General features: G+C 35.8%; 1 protein-coding gene across 29 annotated transcripts in view; it reads right to left on the minus strand.

Moving 5' to 3' along the window:
• Positions 1–25,771, minus strand: part of NRXN1 (neurexin 1) — a 681,323-nt gene that overhangs the window by 580,533 nt on the left and 75,019 nt on the right. For 16 of the 29 annotated variants that reach the window (XM_077176057.1, XM_077176059.1, XM_077176054.1 and 13 more), the window contains exons 3-5: positions 21,854–21,871; positions 17,232–17,261; positions 16,393–16,404 (exon numbers count right to left, since the gene is read on the minus strand). The exons of 6 other annotated variants lie outside the window; for them this stretch is intronic. In XM_077176057.1, coding sequence (XP_077032172.1) covers positions 16,393–16,404; positions 17,232–17,261; positions 21,854–21,871 — 60 coding nt within the window. The remainder of the gene's footprint in view (positions 1–16,392; positions 16,405–17,231; positions 17,262–21,853; positions 21,872–25,771) is intronic. 7 more of the 29 variants (XM_077176055.1, XM_054628787.2, XM_054628784.2 and 4 more) reach the window with 3 other exon arrangements.

Below are 25,771 nucleotides of genomic sequence, written 5' to 3' on the forward strand. Positions count from 1 at the left end.
GGACTTCAGGCTTGCCCTGCTTGGCTACAGAAAAATCTGGCTCCAGATTTAATAAAGCGGGAAATCTAATAACCCTATGAAATTTCATTCTGTGCCATGCTTGCAGGTTGAAACCTCACTTATCAGAGTGAGAGCATTTCCAGCAGCTGAACAGGAAGGCTTGGATATAGGGCATTAAGTGTTTTATCCTTCTCTCCAAAGAAAACACAGAACAGTAGAACCTCCATGGAAGATTCCAAAGAAGTGAAGTCGTGAGGAAAAATATTGGTTTTGCAGTCTCTGTCCTTATCTTGATGCATGAAACCCATTGAAAAACCATTGAATGGTTCAGGTTGGAAAAGACCTCTAAGATCATTGTCCAGCTGTTGATCACCATCACACAGATATATGTGCATTCTTCCTCTAAGACAACTGAAAACTAGATGATGACATAAATAATTTCATAATAAGTGCTGGAATTATCATACAAAAAAGCAGTTATCAGCTGACATTTGATAATATAATTCTTATGCAAATTCTCAATAGATTTGTAAGGTTTTTTCCCTCAATCCTACCTTGTAAACTAACACTTGTTTTCTTTGAGGAAGTTATTAAATCATTGAAAATCTAGATCTGTAAATCTAGACACTCACCTAACATTTGCAGAAGGCTGCATTTAAGAGCTAGAAGGGAACCTCAGACTTGATTACAAGATGACACACCAAGCTCAATGCATTGGGTAGCACCTCATTTAGCACACCTCAACTTTCACTCTGACTTTTATAACAACAGCAGATGAGTCCTGAGCCTCTGAGCTCTGGAAAGGAAATCATTTTACACCCCACATAGGTTAGGCTGACCAAAACTATAAATCTTTTCTGAGTGTGTCTCAGTCAGAAGCAATAAAAGATTTGTGCATGTGAGACTGCACCATCCTAGTGGTTCTGCTGTCTGTGCTGGATCAACCTATTTCATGGAAGTGACTCTGCTCTCCATGCTTAAGGAAAGTCCCAGGCTACAGCTCAGCCCTATTCCCAGCTTTGGTATTAGGTATGATGCAAAGATTCCACATATTGCTGTAATCTTCATCTCTTTAGACCTTCTTTCCAGACCATCAATAGCCACGAAAAGAGAGGCCAAAGGCCTAATAAAGACTTTGCCCAATATTGAAGACTTATTGGGCAAAGACTGAAGTTACTTCAATAAGGTCAAGAGTCTATAACCATCATTACAATTAGAAATGCATATTTTTTGAGTTTCTTTAAAATAAAATGGTTTGAGGCAATAGAATTCAAAGTAAAAAACAAAGCTGCAAGGTGCCAAAAAATGCCACAAAGCTGTGGGCATGGGTGTGCCTTCTTAATGTTGTCATGTTGGGATGCCAAATCTAAAATGCATGCAAATTCCTAAGGTAGAAGCATTCTTTAAATCTCACAACCTTTACTCAGCAACCTCATAGTTTTCACTTTCACAGTACTAAAATTCTCACAGTACCCAAAGGCACCTCATATTTCCCCCTTTTACTGCAGAACAAGCCTGTGTGCTGAGGCAAGGGTTGTGCCTTCTGGTGGGCAGGATTTCTCCAGCCCTTTGGCTAGATCTCTGTTAGCATTGCAAGGCTTAGGTCCCCTTTGTAGAGCTGGCCTTCAACACAAAAGGATTTTTTTTTTCCCCCTGAAAAATTAATGGTAAGAAAGATTGACTGTCTCTGGATGTATAATTCAATTTGAAGTATCTGAAAAATGTTACTGAAAATCACCTCTATTTGCCAAAAGCTGCCAAGCTATTTGCACAAAACCATGGAAAGAATTCTGGGAGATGTCAATAATGAATAGGATAAATGTTCTCAAGCTTGATAACTAAAAGGAGTTTGCTGATAAATTTAAAATGCATTCAGCATGCTCTAGAGTCATTTTATATAGATATTGGTCCTGACTTTATTAAAAAAGAAAGAGTAGTTCTGAAAAACTGCTACTTTTTTTTCAGATTATTTGACATTTCAATGCACGTAAGTAATGACTGGGTGTATGTAATATCTGTTATGTATGTGGTGTAATGCATGTAATTTATGTTATTTCCTCATAACATTTTTTGACTTAAGAAATAGGGAGGGTTTTGGAGCTTCTTTCCTTTATCCATGTTTAGATATAAAAAAAAAAATTCAACACATTTCTTCAGGGCAAATACAAATGTTTGGGCACCACATTCAAGCACATTACTAAATAATAAAATATATTCTACCTATTTGATTCTCTTCACTCTATTTTCTTATACATTTATATTTCACATTAGACTTGAAGCATTTTTGCTTCAAGGTCTTTTAAACTATAAGAATAATGTGGTTATGGAATAGGCATCTAGAATACTTAATAGCACATGTAAGGTATTTTTCCTACTTTTAGAAAGCTAAATGTTCATGTTTTGGGGAATCAGAGGTTATTTGATCTATTTATCTTTATTTGAGGCTTAAATACACAAAACATAATAAAAATTTAGTGGAAATTGACAGAAGATCTATTTACATGTCATTGGTAAAAAAGGTATAAAATAAAACTGGGTTTGACTGTTTCCACTTGCTGATTTCAGAGGCAAAATTCTTTCTGCTTTCTTCTGCCTTGTTTTGCTTATTTCTTCCTTCTTTTGCCACCACTTTCACCTCCTTGATTATGTGTGAGCACTCTGCTACTTAGTTTTGTCCCTAGACCTAATCTTGTTAGGCAAATATTATAGACCTCTGCTTAAGACCTAGAGGTCTTGGGGTTTTGTCTTCATTAACCTTCCTCTCGATAGAGATCTACATCATAATATCCTTCTCCTCAACTGGTCTTAAATCATCCATGCTAAAGTACATACAGCTCTTTTTAATTCACTGTATTTGCAAAGATTCTTTGCTGATGTACAGGTAATGATCAAATCAAGTCTATAGACTAAATATTTAATATTACTTTCAGAGATAGGAATTAAAATACAGTAATGAGGGGAGGAGAATGGTTGAAGGAAGCCTTTCTCTCTTGAAAAATGTTGTCATGAGCTTAATATTAAGTAATTTTGTTATCAAATCAATTATGAAAATTGAAGATATGGAAGCGTTGGAGTTGAAGAGCCTTTGACAGAAATGTAGCATTGTTGAATTCTGATCACACATCAAAAGTGACAGAAATGCATAAGCAGGGTTCTTCTTTTTAAAGACTAAATGAACAACCAGAAAGCTTGAATAAGTCACATCTTCCAGGTCTCTCAGGCAGTTTTCCCTACACTTTCAAGCCAAGCCAGGACCAAGGATTGCCAGGTCTGGGTGTTCCACTTCTAAATTGTCCTCCACTCCCACAGCAACAGCTCTTTTACCTTCCCATTCTTCTTAACTTCTCCCTTTCTTAACCTTTGGAATATAAGGAAAAAATGTATGAGTGGTTGGCTTTATCTAAGTTTTTTTTTGGGGCCCTACTGAGTATTGGAACAGTCAGTCCTAGGAGAAAACACTTGGCAGGAAATAGCTATGGTATCTTAAAAATTTGGGAGCAGTTACCTTATCTTTCTCCTAGCAACAGGGAGACATAGTCGGTAGGAGAAAAGAACAGAATAATAAAATCTTTTATGCCTGTACTTCTATGGCTCTTCAGAACCTTCCTGCCTTCTTTGAGACTTCACAAACACAGGTAGTTTTCAAATCTGTCTAGAACCAGGTTTAAATGTCAGGACACTGAAGTTTCCCCTCATAGTTTTCTACTTAGTGCTTTCGTTTTTCAGGGAAAAGTTTTGAATACAATAACCCAGAACAGGCTGCTCTGACTGCCTTGTGCCAAAAGTCATTGTCCTCCCACGCTGAAAGCATCTCAGAGGTGCTACAGGTATTTAATTAGCAAAATGCTTCACAAAAGAATGCTAAATATTCACACTATAAAAACACTGTCCTTCAGGAAAAAAGAAGAGAACAAGAGATGCATAAAGTTTTAGTAAAGTTCCTGTCAGCTTTACTCATCCTTTTTTTATTCTCTGAGCTTTTCACTTAGCATAAGGAAAAAAAAAACCCTTTCTTGCAGTCCATATTCACAAGACTGCCTTGATCATAGAAAAATTGAACACCTTCAGTGCACGATAATTAAGCACACCTGTAATCCAATTAGTATTTCATTGGTCTCCACACATGCAGTGGCTTTGTTCTTAGACCACAGGAACCCTGTTTATGACTCAGTTAAAAAAAACCAAAACAACAAACAACAACAAAACCCAAAAAACAACCCCAAAACCAAAACAAAGAAGAAAGGAAAACAGCCCAAATGCAACTTGCAAACCTTTTTTTAAAAAAATAAAACCTATCAACAATGTTCAAAGTTTCTCCCCTTTCTTTCTTGCCCTGTGTTACTGCTGATAAATTTCTCTTTCCAAACCATCCCAAACTGGCACTAATGCCTGTTTGGTTTCATTCCTTGTGCCTGTTTGCAGACAAACCCACTACAATAAAGTCAAACACTGAAGCAGTCAAAGGTGTTGCATGCTGATTTACTAAAACCAAATTAATCTAGATTTTGAATCAGACATATCCTGGAGTACTGGAAAGATTTTTTTTTTTTTTCAAATAACATGCCTGACCACATCAACAGTCATGACCACACTTCACTGAGAGTCAAACATTTGCTAAAACTGTCAGCAGATGAACCACAGGCAAAATAAGATTTGAGAACCATATTTTGAGGTACAGAAAGTTCATGCTTTAACTGCCAATTTTTGTTTTCCTCAGTCCTTCAGCATAATGACAGACACTGTGCAACCATGAAAGCATCAGAGCTTTATCAGCTCTCCTGCTAAACAATGTCTCTTGTAAACAGACACAACACAAGATAATAAAAAATATAAAATATATTGTAAATGTAAAGAAAAAAGTGATTGTGTGGTGCTTTTCTCCCATGTACTCATTTAGGTGAATCTGAATATTATAATCCAACATAAATTATACAAAATGACCTAATTAAAACTGCTGGAGGGTCTAGGGTTGTTCTTGGAATGGCTTTTTTATGTTTTGTTTTGCTTTTAGCTGTCAATTCCTCTGTATCAGCCTTCAAACATAGGATAGCATCCTCATAGTGACATTTTAATGTGCCCTGTTCTCAAACGCTCCCCAGAAATTAATTCTCTGAGAATACCAGATGCTGCCAGTTCTGAGGGATGACACTGAGACAGAAGGAAGCTGCTCAGAGAATTTCTGAAGGGCCCTCACTCACCATGCAGCAGCACAGGAGGAACCAGGGGCATGGATTTGCCACGTATTTGAAGCCTGCTCCTCTCTAACACACCAGAATGGCTTGAACACAATCCAAAGACGTGGAAAAATAGAAATCAGCTTTTCCTTATCTGAATCCCACTTCTCAATCTGAATCAGAATTCCTTATCCCACTTCCCTCTGGCTTTCCCCCACCAAATCAGCAATTTCATTGATGGCTGTACAATTACCAGCTTCACTGAGGACACAGAGGTAGATTAGAAAACAAGGACAGCTGTTCCAAAAGAGAGGTCTCCTCTTAGCCACACATAGAGATGCTTCCATAATATATATCAACAATAAGTGCATAAAAGAATAAAGAAAAATCTGTAGGAGAGACGTTTTTCCCCATCCAAGTGAATATGATTTTTCATTTTTCCCAATGACCCTGCTTGTACATATATTTGACCCATTGTATTAATAAATTATCAAACAGTAAAATTTTAATAACCCAGAGGTGGTTAAGTCTACAAGGTGTGTAACTGAACACCACTAATGAGGCATAGAAGATATACCTCAAAAATTGGCTTTCCTCTTCCTCCCTGATAGTCAACATGTATTACCAGGGAAATATTTGGATTTTTTTAAACTAGATATATTCTAAATCCATTGAATTAAATAACTCCTTAATTTTTTTTTTATATGTTCTGGGAGAAACAACATAGTCCCATTTGTCTTCCTGAATTTTAGCAAATAACAGGATCTTTTCCTAGCTACAGTAAAACTGAACATTAAGAAAGTGTTTGAAGTCTTCATGAATAAAGATAATTCTGATGAAGAATAATAAGTCCTTCAATAAAGTAGCCTATGATTCCATCCTCTCCTTTTGTGTGAGCATATTGCAACTAAAAAAGACTACTTAACTCTCAGTGAATATAAATTTGAATGGTGAGGTTCAAAGAGAAACTAAATATTAGAATGCTGACTTCAGTCTTTATATTAAAAGACTCTGGGTTTTATAAGTTTGAATCTTTCTTCTTTCTAATTCAGAGCACTCTTATGGGACTGTGTTACCCTCTAGTTTACAGCATTTTCTAGATTCAATCAAAATTTCTATTTCTCATTTAATTTTCCAGCATTTTTCCCTTTATAAAAGGGCAGATATGAACAGTTCCAGCTTTGCTGCACAAATAATCCACAATGATGTTTTGCCCAGGGTTTATCGGGTGTAGCAGTCACTGTATGACAAGGTAAGTTCATTTCTTACAGTATACCTGTTGCAAATGTGTTATGAGAACCTGTATAAAACAAAAATACTGAATAGCATAACGCCCCTGAATATGAGATTAACTGTAGGATTCAATTCAAAGTATTCAAAATAAATAACCACAGCAAAATATTGAAGTTTGAGAAGGATTAACCTCCATTTGATTCACACTTCCATACATGTTTGAGGCTTTCCCATGAAGGTGTTTCACTTTTCATGTTACATCCTGGCTTGAGGGAATGCTTTGAATGGTTTTTCCGGTTAGTCCATAAGGGCTTGACTTGGGGGAGCTCACTGACACATAATTCCATTTACACAAGAAACCTGATAAAAGTGGCACTAATAAAGCAAAAATGGTGTGACTCTTTTAATGCCTGACAATTTTCTTACATGTTGCCACAGTAATTTTTCTGCTCTGTGTGATTCATAGGCTTCAAGGCCAGAGAGGTTGTTTTTGATTATCTAGCCTCATTTCCTGCATAATAGAAATTACAGGCTGTCAGCTAGGACATGAGAGACCTTCTCTTTAAGCAGTTTAATGGCTAAGAACCTAGTAAATGTATTTTTAGACTTTCTGAAGCCTGCTCTTCTGACTTGGGTCTCAAGAGTATGCCAACTAGGTAGAGGAGTATAGGCACATTCTTGCCTCCCAAGGTGGATAATTAGCATGACCTAGATATATGTACATTTCTGAGAGTTATATGTACTTATTAAAAGCTATAGGGCTGATATACAGATCTTTTAGGTGTTTTGAAAAGGAAAATATTAATTAAATTTTCATTTTGCTTTTATAACAGCTTGATAAATGCAGAACTCTCAAAAACCCGTTTCTTTAACAAGCCTATTCATTTCAAGGACAACCAAAATGAATAGTCTTGTTAGCAAGGTGTAAGTCTATCAGCTATTTCAGAACACTGGGTAAATATCAAATGCATGTGTTTTCCTGGAAGAGAGAATAAAATGACACATAATGACACATGAGTGATTTTTATTACATATTTGTCATTATATAAAGCATTATAAAACCTGAGATAGAGCCATTTCTGAGAGGTAAAGTGATGAAGTGCAGCAGGTTCTATTTACCTGCTAATGTGACTACATCCTTAAAGCAGCTCCACGTATGCATGGTAAATGTGGATATGTTAATATAAATTGTTGAGGAATTTGTCCTTCAGAATTGTGAATGACTTACTGTTTTTTACTCCATGTATTCAGTGCTTCCCAATATTTTCAAAAGGAATACAGGAATTTATCCTCTTCATAGTAGCCTGAAAAGCCCCTTCTTTGCTCTGGGGAAGTATGAAGCAGTGGACTAACAGTGGGACTCAGGTGGCTTTGTGTAATGCTCAGAATACAGATTTGCCATAGATATTTTCCTGTCTTTTCCATAGATTTTTCCATAGATTTTCCTGATACTTTCCCATATGAAAAAGATGTATAAAAGTTCTATACAGATAAATATGTTGCATGAGAATCATACAGAATTACTAGTTTCCAAGTCTAGCTTTGTTGGTCCAATCTTGCACTTAGATACTTTTACATTATTCTTTTCTGAAATATAAATTTTCTTCCAGTATTATAACACAGTCACAGTCATGGACAGTATTCTTATTTGATTAATTAACTGCAGAGAAGAATAGAGACAAAAAAAACCTGCTAAGGACATTAAAAAATATCAGTGCATGGCTGACATGGTCACAGCTGCATTTTTTGTGTTCGAAGGTTCATAATGATGTAAGAACTTAACTTAGAGGGATAACCACAAAATTAATGGTTTTCAGAAACTTTTGAATGAAATGAAAGCACCAGTTCACTACTTGTGCACCAATGATGTAAGGGTGTTCAGGCAAACAAAAATTAAATTAAAATAGAACACTTTGAAATCTCCCATCCCTTTTGTGATGATATAAACATACTAGAGTGTGTTTATAAACATACTAAGTGCTAGAATTCAATGTAACCACAGTCAAATGACTCTTCTAAAATTGAAAATTACATAACAACTAGTCAGTAGTTGGAGTTAATACAAATAATAAAAAATATCCATTTAAATAAACATCCGTCGATAGTGCAAATAGCATTGTCAAACAGGTTTTTAGCTTTAAAATTAATTTATTCTTTGTTTTGCACAGCTTCAATAGTAAAATCACAGCTAGAAAACATAGTTTTCAATGGTGATTTTCATGTAAATTATTATGGTGGATTTTAAAAAAATATTTCTTATGGACTTGTAGAAATACTAAATGTATTTTTTAAGTACCTTGTAAGACCAAGTGGTTAAGCAGAGCCATTAACTGAGAAAATCAAAAGACCAGGTTGTATTACCAGCAAAAGGCCTGCAATGCCCTTTTCCTGAGATCAAAAGCCCTTATCTGGCACCTTTTGATATAACTCAGGTTCTTCCTAACAGAGACACTCAGGTTCAATGAAGTAGGAAATGAAGGAAATTCTTCCTAACTTCCAGTACTAGAGAGAGATGTAACTGTTGGCTGGGAGTGGGGTCACCTAAGTACCAATGCAGCTGTCCTCAGGAACCTCTCAGGTTTTTGTCAGCTAAAAGATGCTTCAGAAGCAGAGCATTAATGGTCACAGAAAGATTTTCAGCTTCCTTTCCTTTGGGTGGATACTCCTGATAATGGAATAACTATGGTTCACGATAATGGAATTCAGGACAGACCTGTTAGCTAAGGGTAACCCCAGTGAAAATTTTCCAGACTTATACTCACTTAATGCTGAATTTTGCTTTCCAGGCAGACTCTCCTCTGTCTGAAGAATATGCAAAGGCAGATGAAAGGAATTAGACCCAGCTGCTTTTATTTCCTCCCACCCCCAATACAGAGAAGCTACTGAAGTCAAGGCTGTGATGCCAGCAGTGCCAGGTGTTCTGTGGTAGCCTCTTGTTATCCAAGGTTGCTCTATACAGCTTTATTAGTTGCCAGTGAATCAGTCCAGATGCTTCCTTTCTTTAAAGAATAAATGTCTACTTTGAGCAGGAAAAAAAAAAAAGTACCAGAACTTCCAAGTCATAGCAGCAAATTACAAAAACTGCCTTTAAATGAAATGCAGTGCTGATCAGAAAATTGTTCTAAGTGGGTGCCAACAGAAAAAAAACCTTTGCCCTGAATATAGATTTAATGAGGAAGAAAGGACTCCTTTCATGAGAATAAATTCATTCAATAAAAAGATTCGGTCACTTTTGTTTCCTTCCAAGTCTGAAAAAAACCCCCATATCTGGATAACAGGTTGGTATCTACGAAAACCATTAAAAGAATGAAGAAAATTTCATAGCCAAGTCCATGTTCCATGCTCCACAATTTCCTATGGGAATCCTCCTTTATGCTCCTGAACTTCCCAGTTCTTTGCACAATTTCACTGTTCTGCTTAATTGCTCTAGGTGGACCCTGAAGTAAATAAAGGAAGCTACCTTTGAGCAATTAAAAATATCAGGGTTATAGAAGTCTTTGGAAATCAGGAAAGAGGTATATTAGTAGCACCAGTGTAAATTATATATTTTTTTAATTAAAAGAGTTTAAAGACAACGTATAACTCAAATTTCTGTCGTTTCTAAGTACCTTGGCATGTTATTACCACCAAAGAAAATTCCTGTAAAGAGTAGGTTAAAAAAATTTGTATGCAGCATTCTTATTTCTACAAGAATGATTGATTCTGACCTGAATATTTAAATATTTTTCAATTCCTTCGCAGGGAGTTATTCTTGGTAGAAAAATATCATTATAATGTGCATTTAAAGAGCATAGTCCCCATTTTCAGCTATACCAGTACAATTTTAGAGCAGTCTTCCTAAGAGTTCTTCACTTTCATTAGATTTAGATTCTTTAGAAACTGTGATGAAGTTTAGTCCAGGATTTTGTAATCCTGCATGTAGACAAATGTTAGAGATGTTTGAAAATACTCTTCCTTGGGGCCCTAATTTCTTTCCACTTAGCTGGTGAAACTCCACTGAGCATGATTGATTGGATTAATGTTAAAATCAGCTGAGACTTCTGTTCTGAGATGTACAGTAATTTCCAACTACTTTTGATTTTCACTGAAATAATAGAAATTAGATTCTGTTGGGCTCATTTGTTTAGTTGCTCTTGTAGATTTCAAGGACTGAATTTTATCCTAGGGAGATACAGTGCAATCTTAGGGTGAAAACGAAATCTTTAGTGTCACTCTGCTGATGTATTTGGCTCACAAGAAGGTTCAAGGACATTTCAATATCCAAGGAATACACCTCTCTCAAATACCTGTTTCACTGGAAATGCCTTTGATATGTATAAAACTCTCATGGAATTTCACTGTGCAAAAAAAGGTACAGACCACTGCAGTCTTAAATTCTCATTTCTATGTACATTTACACATACATTAAAAGAAAAGTTTGCTTTAAGGAAGAAATGCTAAGTTTTCCTATTTCTTTATTGCTTACCTGCTGATTCTTTTTTTTTACCTCTTCAGAGTGACAACTCAACTGTTTTCCATTCCCAATAAATCCCCTCATACTTTTTGGCCTGAAATGCACATCCTTCATCTTGAAAGAGCTTTAATATCATTTTGAAAGGTTTTCTGTCAGCATACCCATCTTCTGGATAAACCTATGCTCAAAGTGGAGCCTTGTGCTGAGGAAGCCAAAATCTTGCATATGTACTATCTCCTACTACAACGTTTACTGGACCCAGCAGAAATCTACACATTTGCAAATATAACATTTTTTACATTAAATCCTCCAGAGTTACACATTTATTGTCTTTCCCCTGAATCCATAGGAAGTCTATGAAAAACACACACATGTTACATGATCATTTTGAGTGACATCAGAATGATTCAGAACATGCTAAATTCTTTATTTTCATGGTGGTAAGGCACTAGAACACGTGGTGTGGATTGGACATTACCATGTGGTGATTTTATTTTAAAAATAAGTATGTTTGCCTCTCTTCAGAAAGTTTTTTTTATATTTGTGACAGGTCCTTAGAATTTCTTTTCATACTGCTGATAAGGAATCAGCCATCTCAGAAAGAATTTCAAGTGTGTGGGTCTCATGGAAGAATTTGCATTTCTGTTCCTGATGTTGGTTGGTTTCTTCTGAGCCATGTGCTTCAGATAGAAAACTTCTTCAGCAGCCATCTTCTGCTGCATTTTTTGTCTCCTTGGGGACCTTTTATTGATCATAATTCAACATAAATTTGAATCTGCAACTTCAAATGCCAATAGTCCATGGTTGCAGGGTATCACCCGCTGAAGTGCAAGAAAATTACTTGCTTCAATGCATCAAAATAAACATTTAGTGTATAGTTCATTATGATATTCAACCAAAATTTGAATATATTGACCATACAAATATAAGGATAGTACAAATATTTATTGTATATATTTGTAGGCATGGGGGTATGAGTTACACACAAAAACTTAGTTATAATAGTTTTGGTGAACAGCAGCCTCTATTTAACTATACTGATGAGATTCTTTAGAAAAGAAGTCATGATAGAAGAGATGTGATATGTAGCTTCTGCTCTTTGGAGTACTTTGAGGAACTTTATACTTAAAGTCCATTAACTTATTAAAAAAATTGTAATGCCCATTAAAAATAATGGTAGCTTTAAAGAGAATATTTTTAAAATTCTTATGCTCATAATTTTGCAAATTTTCCAAGACTTTCAAAATGTTTGGGACTTATGGAGGTTAAATTTTTAAATCTTGTTGATTTTTTCCTTTTTATCAATAGAAGATTGAGTGGGGAAGCTCAAGTTATCCATTCTTCTCCAGTAATGTCACCTAGAAACAATTTCAGTTGCCCTACCCTGGCAACCCCATTGTGTGTCAAACCCCCAGATTACCTCACTTTGCTTCAGGGAGTCTTTTCAACCAGCTGCTATCACCTAGGATATATAACTATGTGAACAAGTGCAGAGAGTCAGGAATGCCCTCCATCCACGTTTTGTGCTTGCCCGGCAAAAGCCGGCTGCAGTTGAGAAGGCATGAAACTGAGTCCATGTCAACAGGGCACTGAGCCAAAAATAAGGAGCTGAGCTCGAGTCCAGGGCTGTGCCAAAGCATTTACAGGGTTTCTGGACTGCTGGGGGCTTGGATCAGGGAAGGCTGGGCTATGGGTGTCTCTAAGGGCCACCCTGAAGAGCACACACAGCAGCAGATGAGGAGGGGACAGGCATTTCAATGAGAGTGCAAGAAGCCAAGACCATCTAGGTTCTTCAAAACCAGAGCAAAAATGAAAGTCATTCCAGTAAGATGAACTTGTGGTTGCAGGAAGGTTAATGACCAAATTCCAGACAGTTTGATGTTAGGGGAGATTACTGGCACAAAGTGAGGTTTGTGTTGCATGACACAAGCATCACATAATTACTACATGCCACTTTTATGCTCATGATTGTTTAAGGATTTCTATAAATTGCTTTTATTTTTCAGTGTTCTATTTTTCCAGCTGTCAAATTAGTTGTGTGATTGATAATTAAAAAATTAGTGGTGTCACTTTGGTGTTACAGGTATTGTGCAATAGCATGTGCAAGAAAAAAGTTCCCCTCCTTTGTCAAGGATGTTGACACATACATAAATTGCCATTCTGAAGTCTTTCTTCAGCATTTATACACAATAAAGCAAATACCAGCACATCAAAAGCCTGCACTCTAATACAATAAATTGCAGTTGTACTATCATTTTTTTGGTAGAAACACTTATTGCTCAGCTAGCTAACATTTAATAGTTTTTTACGAACCTGAGTGACTCATGTATAATTTAAAGCTGCACATAATCTCTAAAATAATAGAACAGGAGTAAGAACATAGTATTTAGGTACAGAATGAGTAGTATATATAGTCAAAAGTATGATAATTATATAAAAATAAACTATAGGTAAAAATATGAATAGGCTTAAGAGAACTGCAGTATAAAAACAAAGTATTACATGTCACTGTTAGAGTTTGTGAATTATAAAGTCCTTTCATTGCTCTCCAAAAGAATATGAAAAGGAGAATATGAAAAGGAGAGGATGAGATTTTTTTTTTAAGTAGAGAAATGGAGTGTTTTGCATTAGTTGCCATATAAATTTAGTCATATTACTATTCAACACAAAATAATCCTGCATGACTTTGATGAGGTAAAGCCTATAGGTGGAAATGGTTTTATTAGACCACCTCCAATAGTTGGAGAGAGCAGAGAAAATTTGTTTGGGCACAAATTTTTTGGGGGCAAACAAATCTGACTGTTATGAACAGCAGATTTAAGGATTGCTTTGAATTCAAGCAATTGCTCTGAGTAGCATTTTCAAGAGGTCAAGTAAAAACATCAGCACCATTTACAAACCTTACCTTGCCTATGACTTTTCACCATCAGAACCGTGACAACCCTGCTGTTAAAGTTCTATACAGGTCAGTTATTTCCAGGGGATGAAAAAGGAATTCCTAAATATTTCTGATATATGGTGCTTGTCAGAAAATAAACAAATGCCAATAAAAATAAAAGACTCCAGATTTTCTAGAATTAGGCATAGCATCTACAAGGAGTAATTTGTGGGGAGATTATCCAGGATATCCCAATTTAGATTTACAACTAAATGTTAAACATCAGGGGCATTGTGAGATAGTACTGAACTTAGTATTGCCCTGTTGGAGAGGCTGCCTCATTTCTCCTTCCTCTGTCAACCCCAGGTTTTTACCTTGTTAACACCCTGTCCAAATTATGAAGATACACTGATTTGACTTTTTTTTCGCCTTTTCCAGTATCCCAAAGAATATCTACACAATTAAAGGAGATGGTGATACTTCAGCCATTTATACTCCTCAGGACAAATGACATTGTAAAGCTTCTTAAAAGTGTTTTATTGCTTATATTTCCAAAATATGATTAATTCATTATATAATCATCCAGAATTTTACAATTACTGCCCTTGCATACCTCTCAAGGAATGAAACTTATAATAGAGTTCCCTCTTTTTTTCCTCTGCTCCTCTCCATTGCCTTCCTGATTTTTTATATTGTCACATGTTACACATCTGTGTTATCACAACTGTTCAAGACCACATGTTTCAACAGCTGATATTAGTAAAGTTTCAGGACAGTCAACAAAATGAGTCTGTTTTTTCCTGGTTCAGGATATGGCTCAACATTGAGGGATGTTTTCTGTTACAAAAGCAACTGGAGTTGGTACACATATAAACCCTCTCCATCAAATTGAACAATATACACCATTATATGTGCAGAAGTGTTGTGATTCTCAAAACACAGCAATGATTATTTCTATATTAACTGGATAAATCTAATAAAAATCAAAATATGAAGGGTAAAATGTAGTCAAATGATTAGATGATTGGTGACTGGTGTTTAAATTATGTCACATGGCACATTACTGAACATTAAATGTAGCTAATATATACAGGTAATTTTTTAAAATACAGTTGTTAAACCTTTAAAAATAAAAATATAAAAGTCTACATGTATAAAATACTAGAAAAAAAATATGTTTTGCTAAAAATCTGCTCTTCATATCACCTACTATTCATAATAAATATTCATAATATTTATATTTTACTCCTTTCATTCAAAAAAAACCTTTGGTGCCATACATACTATATAATTTATTCTGTGTACAGAACAATCTAGAAAAGTAATTGTGCATTATTAATAAAAATTATCTATAGTGTCAAGGTTCAGTTAATAAGAAATGTAATTTTAAGGTAGCTGCAGCTAGGATATCTACTGATTAGGAATAAGATAGTAATAATAAGTAATGAGGAAATCACACATACTATGTACTGTTAAGAAACAAAAGAATCAGTCATATAGCAAATAAAACAAAATGATCTGATAAAACAAAGAAATGAATAGATTGTTTTCCATACTTGCTTAAAACTTTTCCTAAGTAAGAAGACTTAGAGCTCCAGAGCACACAGAAATGATATCCCACCTACACAGGTACAGAGTCTTTCCAGGGGGTCTGATATGAAGAGGAAAGGGACACTACAGATTTGTATTTACAGTCTTTGCATTACATGAACTTCCTACGTATGGAAACACTAAATCAGCCAAGACACCAACAAAACTGGAAGTTTGTTTCTAATTTAACTAGTCAGGAAAGTATGAACATGCAGACTGGATTGCTGATTTATACAAAGAATAGGCACCCCCGACAAAAGGTTAAGATGAATAGAACTGTGTTATTCATCATATGTAACAGAGATTAAATGGCTTTTAATCACCACCTTCTTATCATAAAAATATATTTACACAGTGCCTGTGAACAAGTGTCCTCGTAGCAAAACCTGATGTTTATTTATACAGGAAAAAATTCTTGCCCCTACTGCGCTGTTTCCTCTGGGAGAAGGGAAGTAAACACAGCTGGCATTCTTTACATAAAGAAACAAAAAGAATTAAAAAAAAAAAAAAATCTGAAAGAAACCCCACACATCTCTTTGGCTTTTTTTCTTCCTCATTCCTTTGTCCAATTCTTATCTCAGATACGCTCCAAGTGATTAATATGAAAGGAAACTCTCAGGGCAAAGACTTGCTAAAGTTAGTGCTGTTCCCATGTAAAACGTACATCAAGCTGTGGACTGACCCTGCACAGTTTATCTCCAGAGAGTCTCTACTGAACAACATCACACTTTTTTTTTTTTTTTCCTGTGTCTGATGGTTTAGACTGCAGCTCTTTGAGAACAGAAAAAGGCATACCTCAAAATGTGGCTGTTACTTCATCATGAACACTTCCTCTTTTATCACTGCCAAAGCTTCACATCCCTCACAAAACCAGGAAACAAACTTAGAAAATGGTCAGCCTCTACTTTAGGATAATTATCCTTACCTTGATATCCATGTAATATTTACTGTAAGAATATACCTACCTCATGTTATCAGTGCAAAAATTTTACATTCACTTGCATTATTTATACATACATTAAAGTATACTGATGGCATTAAAAATAAAGAAAATCATGTAATACCTTTACTTTTACCTATGGATTTGGTGAAATGGTTCCATGAAGAAAGCATTTCCAGACAAAAAGAGAATAAAGAAGAGGAGAGAAACAACAGTAAGAGTCATGAGTACATGTAAATGCAATAGTATCTGAACATGAAGAGACAAAGTATAAGGTAAGTGTCTGAAGACAAATGGAGATGCAATCAGTGTCATATTAGGGATTTAGTTTATTTCTTCCCAATCATGTACATGCAGAGAAACACAGAAATAACCCATGCTTAGATAATAAAGACTGTCACAAAGGTAACATGGACAATGGTTAGGAGGAAAAAAATCATTGCTTTTGTTAGGTAGCAAAATTGTACTCTCAGCATTCCAGAAGCCAGGAGCAGGTGCTTTCTGCACATTTCCAATCAGCCATGCATTAATGCAAATGGACTCTTCAATGTGTACAATGTTACAAGAGGAGCATCTTCTTTCAGGGGCTATCTGAAGAGTGGTCTGGCACTTTGTTTATCTTTTATAGGATCACCCATAATTGTATTTTCTGATAAATACACAGAATTTTTGTAATCACTTTCTTATTTCTCTCACCTCTTTTTAGTTATTGTTTTGCAAGAGGGGGAGTTGAGGAGGCAGGAAGGACAAAAGCTTACGGAGCAAACAAAAAAAACCAAAAAAACCCAAAACCAACCAAAATCAAAAACGAAACAAGAAAAAGATGTGACTAAAACCATGTGTTTCTTTGCAGCCAAAGACAGCTTTCAAGCATTTGCCCATCGGTTGCAGTGATGGATTCAAAGCAGCTACAGAACAAGAAGAAACAATGAAAGCAGAGTGGAAAAGGAACAGAGCCCATACCTTGGTCGCCCATCATCAGGTGCGCCAGACCTTGAAGGGAAACAAGAGCACAGTCAGCAATGAACAAGGGAGCACGGGAAGGTGGTGTTGTCACACTGACAAAAATGTTTTGTGACAGGCATCTGTTTCCTATAAGATGTCTGTATCACAGAGGGAAATCAAAGAGCATTTTTCAACCACTGGTTGGAATGCTTTGGGCTACAAGTAACAGAACTGCAATTCAAACACTGGGTGCTGTTTTATTGTGTATTTTTTTTTTCTGTGCAGTATTTGCATTGACAGAAAATAATAAAATGCTTTCAAATCCAACCAATTCCTTTAATAATCCGTCTGTCTTTATCATATTTTGATTATATTGCTTTGAACACTTTGCTGAGAGGACTTCCTGTCCTCTACATGTGAAATGATGTTTAAACCCTGGAGAAGTTTAAACCTGAAAAATGGGCTGGGTCTGATCTTTTTCCCCTCATAAAAATGAGCATTTCAGGTAATTAAATAAAATTTATTCATCACATTGAAATGATAATGCAAAGAATGTCTCCTTATTTGTGTGAAATGTGACAGTAGAATGAATTTGTTCCAGAGAAGGCAAATTATTACATATGCAATATAAAATACATAGTAATAAAGAAAATTTAACTGACAGCTTCTGCAACTCTCTTCAATCTGTGAGAAATAGATTTTGCTTTATACTTATATTGTGAGATGAAATCCCATCACACCAGAATAGGTCTAGTGACATTTCAAAGCAGATGTCCATTATGATAATCACTCATCCAGAGCCAAATTTTGTTACTCTTCAAGGAAAAATATTAATCTTTTTTAATCATGATAATAAAATGATACTTAAATCTCACTGAGTATAATGTGATGTTGGGAGAATATTTTTCTTAGATATATGAAGGTTTTTCAATTTTTATGTCTGATTTAAAAACAGACTTATCCTTGTTGAATTTAGCTGTTTTAGGATCCACTTCAGGAGTTATTGGTAGTTCATGTGTAAAATGTGCTCCTCTTCTCAAAAAAGCCATACATTATTTTCTTAATTGCAATTAATTGAAATTAATTCACACAAAGAAAGTGAGCAATAAAATATCCTTCTCTTTATTGGAGAGCAGGCTTCCTAGAGAGAGAGTTTCTGTGATTTCTAATTCACAAAGAAAATTAGGTGCACAAATGACTCACACTACTTGGGGGTAGTTCAAAGAAGATACTCCCGACTGCAATCAGTCTAAATGATTCTTCTCTTATCAGTTCCAAATCTCAAGTGATGTTCCAAGTAGTCTAACAATGGTTTTGTTGAATTATTGCTTTTTAATGTCACTCCTTTTAGATGTGTAGTTAAACTGAAGGGCCTGATGTGCCTGATCTCTTGTGCAATAAATTCTGTTTCCAAATACAGAGCTCTGCAGCTGGTGGGATTACCTGGGGCTCACAGCAATGTAAATGAAAGCTGACTGTGATCCTGAAGGGATGCCTGCATCAGCATTGCTTGGGAAGCATCACACAGCTGAACTGGCAGTTTGCAGCTTGTGAAAGAGAACAGAAATGTTTTCATGGGTGTTCCTTCTCTGTAAGTGTTGCTGCAAGAGAGACTTGCTGAATACACAGAGCATAAAGACCAGGTGCTATTATTAAATTCATTCTTTTAGTGCTGGGTGTCCTTCCTTGGATCTCCTGACACGTGGCCTTTGGAAGTTTTAGTCTCTTCTTGTGATTGATTAATTTGTCTTTGGGTTTTAGCTTTTCGTGTTGGCAACTATAGCAAGAAATCTTAGACTTTTGACCTGACCCTAATTGTATTTGATAAAGAAAAACTGAAACCAGTTGAACATTGCAACATCTTTTTCTTTAATGAAACAGTGACTTTTCAGTCACTACTTTAGGTGAGATCTTTCAAACAAATCACTGTCCTGTCTCCCAGGGGAATGCAAAAAAGGTCATCTCTTACTATCTCACATTTACATATGAACTTTATAGCTATATGAACCTAAACAAAAGTCTAGCTTCAGATTATCACTGCTTGATAGTGATCACTACTTTTGTTAAAATGATAAGTGAAATTGGTCAGTTGCAAAGAGATGACTCTTACACAATTTGAAGAAAAAATGTAAATAGTAGAAATACCTCTTGAAGACATCATAAAGACTGCTTGAATTTTAAGAGTCACTTACAGTGCTGTTCAATGAAAAAATGCAGCCAAGTGAATGTAAAAGACATATGCTGCTCAAACCAAACATCTACCAATTAACAAATTCAGTACTAATCCTCAAGACACTTTATTTTGTTTCACTCTTTGTGTTACTTTATTTCCAAGCAGTAAGGTCACCTTTACTCCCTTGCTAAAGGCACATGATGATACTTACCTTATTTCATATTTTTGCAATCTATGGGTGAAGGCTATCGAAGAGTGAAGCACTACTAGTACTGTACCTGTTCATTCCACAGAGGGGTTTAAAATGATACAGCCATAAATCTGACATGAGAGGAATCACTGCTAGATTTGCAAAATAAAAGTTGGCTTTTAATAGACCTGGGAAGTTTTATCCTTAAGTAGCCACGTATAGGCCTTCCACACATTGAAAATGCTCATTTGTGCACCATTACTTCAATTTCTTTGTGAATTAGGAATTCAAGATTTAGAAGGAATCCCTCATGTGTGATCCACTGCAACTCTCTCCTGAACTTGGCTCTCAGAGGAGAGAGTTAAGGAGCACAGGGTGGGATAGTGGAAGAGGATATGAAGGTAGGATACCATAGTTTGGTGTGTGAGTTCCATGCAGAGCACAGGCCAAAACAAAATTTAAATGTGATAAACCTGCAGTGAAGGTATTAAATGTAGTACAAATTCAGTAAAATGACAAAACAGTAGCCTTTTTTACCAGAAGTATATACAAAATTGTATATTACATATTTCTGTTTGCTTATGTTGCCTAATTTACAGAGATGCTCAGATATCACAGAGATCAAAGATGAAAAATTTTAGCTCAGATTTCAAGTTGTGCTTTGGATACACAATTCTATGCTTCCATTTTTACATATTCATGCTCTGTAACTTTAATGTATGCATAAGTATCCAGACCTGTGTTGGAATAAATTTAAGGTTGCAGTTTTAAGAATTAGGTTCAGGTAAAGTCTGGATTAACAGTTATCCAGGTTTTATCTTCTAATGCTGTGCACAAATGAATATGTGAAATGCAATTGAACCTCCTTATCTAGTTATACTGAACCTAATTCAAATGTTGAGACTCATGTTGACACCAGTAAGAGTTTTATGCACAGATCAAATACAAGATTAGGTAGTTATTTCTAGGCTTTTATGTTTTTCAACTAGAATTTCTATTCCAGTGTTGCTGAATACATTTTTATCTCACATTGAAAATGAAATTTTATTGACGTGTATGAGCATGACGTGCCCACAAGTAAAGCACCAGAATTATTTGAATTTTCCTTCTCCTTGGGAAAACATATATATAATAAAATTGCAGAGCATCATCTATGTGCTAAATCTGAGCACCTGCCTTCACCCTTGAATACAGCAGCACAGAGAAATGAAGCATCAGCACTTCAAGGCTTGAGAAAATCACCCCTGAACAGGCACTGGCCCATGGTGAGTTGAAACCTGAATGAACTCAGGCCCCAGAGTGGCTCACATGAGGTCAGAGTCATGCCAGGACAGTCACTTTGCATATGAGTTAGTTTACAAAGTCCTTGCTTTTAAAATAGCTTTTAAAATATTGGAATGAAATAAAATGAAGGCAACTTTTTTCAGTTTGGATAGGTAAATTAATTTTTTCAAATAGATAATCATTTATCCAGTATGCAAAGATTCACCCCAGAAAGACTTTAAAGACATTTGTACATAAAAAAGCACCTATACTTTTTAGCTTACAAGCAAAAAGACTATCATATATTTGCATGTTTTACCAGCTAATGGACTTACTTACCAATGTTCAGGATAGATGGCATTGTGCCTTAGTTTCCACTGCCCTATGCCATACTTTCATTAAAGGGACTTAATTACATACCAACTCAATTATTAAAATCACATGCTGCTTCTTTCACAGTGTCTCAAAGGCAAGTGCATTATGCTGAAAAGTTAGACAGAAAACCTCTTTTCCTAAAGCTTTGTGCTGTAAAGGATATTAGAGTAAGCAAGGTTTGTGGTATTAAAGAGAAAAGCGCTTTCCATTTTCCTAAGCAATTAAGAGACAGGAATTTACCATGCATTACTATTTCATTGGGAGGATTTAGGCTCCACATCAATGGGACAAATAGTTTCTTGAAGTGTTTTTCATACAGAACATGAGAAGAAATCAGTCCTGCAAATCTCCAGAGAGGTTTTGGATACGGTATCAGTCACACGAGTACAAATCCTGTTTTTTCAGTGGAGATATTCTGGAATTACAGCAATAAGGCCAAGGAGCTTTGCTTGTGTTCTGTATGAAAAAATAAATCACATCTATTTGATAAACTTGTATGCCTTTATGCAGGGGAAAATACAACTTACCGTACTGAATGATATGTGTACTTTTATAACATTAAGCAGAAGGAAAAAAAAAATCCCCACTGAACAGAGGGGAAAAACAAGAGCTTAGGAAAATAAGGTAGAAAGCACCCACCTTCCACATAGTTGTCTTCTGTAAGCACATAACAGGGAAGGAGAGAAAAGGAAAACATTCATTAAGCAGCATGCAGACTGGAACTTGCCATTGCATGTCTTACTCATGCAAGGCATCAAACACAACATGCAAGTGCTCCATTGCTACAATCCAGAGGGAAAAACAAAAGCACCAGGGAAGCAGTGTTTCCTCTACTTAACAAAATGTATGTGATATGAAACAAAATACTCTTTGCCAAAGTGCAAATATTGTACAGGATTTAGTGCAGCTCTTGGTACATGCAACTATTATTATAGTTGGTTATTAATCAGAGGGTCTTCTTGTAAGATTTTTGTAACTGTATATTTTAAAACCACCAGTCATTTGTCATAGGGATTCTAAATTCATTTGGTACTACTTTCCCATTCTGAATTTTCCTGGATGATGAAATAGATGATTTTAAACTTCAGATAAGTTAAATTCTTGAATATGCTGTGAAGATGTTCCCACAGGCAGCATGGCTGATCCTGCAGTCATTAGAGAGGCAATCTGGACATTGGGTCAAATCTCCAAATCCAGCAGGGAAAAAGTGGAACTTAAACTGGGTGGAATGAGTCAGAACTGTTGGATCATGTCCTACAGAATTGGTAAGCATCAGAAACTTGCACATTGTAAAAAATCAATCCATTCTCTGCCTGGTACAGTCAGCAAAGGCCACAGCAGTGCCAAGGATGGGCTCTGCCCCCCGATTAAATCAAAGGGCATTTTGCCTAAGGAAAGGCTGCTATCAACAAGCAACAACATTTACCATTGTTTATACCCAACCCAACATCAATATGGAGCACAGGAAAGAAGGTTTTCCCAAAGCTTACAAAGCAAAAGGGGACTAAGAAATGAGTCTCCATTAATAAAGTGGACAGAATTGAAAGCTGAGGAACAGGCTCAGTGTCCTAAAACTCATTTTGGTGCCTATAGTCCTCAGCTACTCCAATGGGAAGGTGATTTTGAGGGAGTATTTCTCTGATCATGACTGAGGAGGGAATAGGAGAGAGAAAATGGGAAAGGTAAAATAACAAAGGAAAACCATCACAGAAGTCAAGTAGATGGATGCTGTGGGGCCAACAAAGAGATGGGGAAGGCTGGCAGCACAGCTGGCTGCCAGCTGACTGCCTGGGAGATCTCCTGCTGCAGTTTATGCCATCTCCACCAGCTCTTCCTGGGGAGGGAGCATGCAGAACCCAGTGAAAACTGAAGGCCAGTTCTGCCATTATTGGTCATTTCTCATGGACTCATCCCATAGGAATAATGCCTTAAACTAATTTTGTTATGTTGTAACCAAAAAACAAATAACAAAACAAGTTACATAGAACTGGGCTTAATGATATATTTTAGGCACAGTGACGTCCTCCCAGAATGTGTCACTTATCATAGTGAAAAGCCTTTATAAGTTAATGAAGAAAGCAATGAAAAAGGTCACCAAAACTCGACAGAATTCCAACAAATAATTTGAAAAATTTACCACTTTAAAAATAAAAACTGCCATAAATGATGAATAATAAGGGTTTAAGGGTTTAATTATACAGTTGGATATTATAATTCATCTTTTCCATTCACACACTCTAAACAAGAAATAGAATAAAATTCACTGAGATGATGAAGAACACCCAGTTTCACAAGAAAAAGATATGATATTCTATATACAATGTAAATAGTGATATTTGGATATTATATTTGTGCTAAAAATGTGATATTTGGAGTGGCTCTTAGCAAAACTTTTCTAGAAGAGCCTTTTACCTTTAACTGCATACAGTAATTTCCTTTCTCTAAGTAAAAAAAAAACCCATCCAAACTCAATGAAAAAATAAATTAGTTATTTCAATTGTTGTTTAACTTCAGGCTCTTTCATCTAATTCTGGTTATCACAGTGTTTTTATATTGCAATACCAACATTGCCATGGCATTCTTTTTGATGGCCATGTTTAGCTTAACAAGATGTTTTAAAACCAGCATATGAACTTGCTGACAGCTGAGTTCAGTTCCTCATGATGTCAGACTCAAAGAAAAGGGCTCTGAAAATGACATCTCAGGCAGGATCAGATGGTTAAACCCATCTGGTTACAGGGTTTAGCACATTTGGTTTTATATCATGAGTCCTCCTCTTAGCAATAATTGGTATGCCTTTTTTGTGACTTTCACCAGAAAGATTTATACTGGCTGAGCAGCTTCCCCTAAATGTCTGACTGATTAAACTTTTAGTGATAGCAAGTCAAGCTGTCAAAACATTTTGAATTAAATAAAATGGAAAAAAGTCAAATTCCCACTCTGAATTAAACAGTGTATATAGCCAAACCCCTATGCACTAGTAAACAGCAATGAAAATTCATTCCTCCACAGGTTTTTGTCATGGTAAGTTAAACCATCTTAAACAGTTTTGCAATCTAAGAAAAAAATTAGTTCAGCTTCTTTATGGTACTTTATGAGGCTTTTACATTAGATTAGCATTGAGCACTTTAATTAAGGTAGGTTGTTTGTGATGGCTGATATATTTCCATATCACTAACACTCCACTTGGCTTTCCCAATTCCCATTTTCTAGGCATGGCTTATTCTTCTAAGCAGAATCTAAGAAGCCAGAAGGCCCAAATTCTAGCCTTGCTTTTTATTCATTTGGCTGACTTCGGCCACTCTTAAAAAACAAAATAAAACAAAACCATAAAAAAAAAAGGAAAAAAGAAAGATCATTAAAAGCCATTTATAATATCAAGTCACAGCTCAGAGGGAACAATAATTTCCTCATTTAAATCAGGAGTAACTGCATTTACGTCATTAGATTTGCATTGGTGTAAAATTTCTGTACCTGGAGGAGAGTAAAGCTATACTACACATTTCTAGAGCTGCTGATTTTGATGGTTCAGCCATGCACAGAATTTACCAACATTTCTATCCATCCACTCAGAGGGACCTTATTGCCTACTGAATAGCTCTGCTGGCAGCAGTGGAACTCAAGGTGTTTAGGACCCAAAATGCCAACCCCAAATGCTGCAGGCAGTGGCACAGAGCAGCTCTTTCCTTTTCTGCACCAGCTGATCATACCAAGGACTTTTCACCCTGAAAACAGGTGACTTTCCCTTCAGCATTCTCACTTCAAAAAGATGTGGAAATTTTTCTATTTTGCACATTGCACCAAGCTCCTCACTTGAAGAACTAGAGAGTTCTTATCTACTGCAAATGCTTATTTCCAAGACCTTCCCCCATGACCACCACCAAAAAAATTAATTGCCCTGCTATTTTCTGTGTTTGCAACCTAATTCCTTCAGCCAAAGTCTGCTCTTGGTGCTATGAGTGTAATCTGTTGACTGTGCATATCGAGCCAAATACTGAGTTGATTTAAATCTGGTGTGACACAGCTGAAATCAGAGGAACTGCACAACTTACACAGGCTGTGAATCTGGCTTATTATCTCCAGATGAATTGTCTCAGGCTGTCCCTACTGAACTGAGAGCAGATTCTGCTCCATTTTTTTTTTTTTTTTTTTGCAGCAAAAGCACAACCAATACTAATTATTTTAGCATATTACTGTGATTTCGTGATATCAAAATGGGAATCATATTTTTACAGTATATTTTTACTAATTAAAGAATTGTTTTAATGTCCAGTGATTCTTCAAGGAAACCTTGATTAAAAAAAAAAAAAACAAAACAAAAAACACCTGACTCTTTCTATGTTTAGTGATTATTTCTGCTATTATATTTTTTTCATCTGCTAGAGAATTTACACCTTAGCCACACAATTATGTAAGAACTGTATTTTCATGACAAACAGGAGAAACAGTAATTAGTATTTTGAAATTACAAAAACAGAAACAACACCATAAGAAACAGCGTATTAGCAGAGGGATATTTATAGTGCTTTTTCTCATGACAATTTAGTTCACAATCAC

Source organism: Agelaius phoeniceus, chromosome 3 (assembly GCF_051311805.1).
Source record: "Agelaius phoeniceus isolate bAgePho1 chromosome 3, bAgePho1.hap1, whole genome shotgun sequence".
In the NCBI taxonomy this organism is placed as follows: domain Eukaryota; kingdom Metazoa; phylum Chordata; class Aves; order Passeriformes; family Icteridae; genus Agelaius; species Agelaius phoeniceus.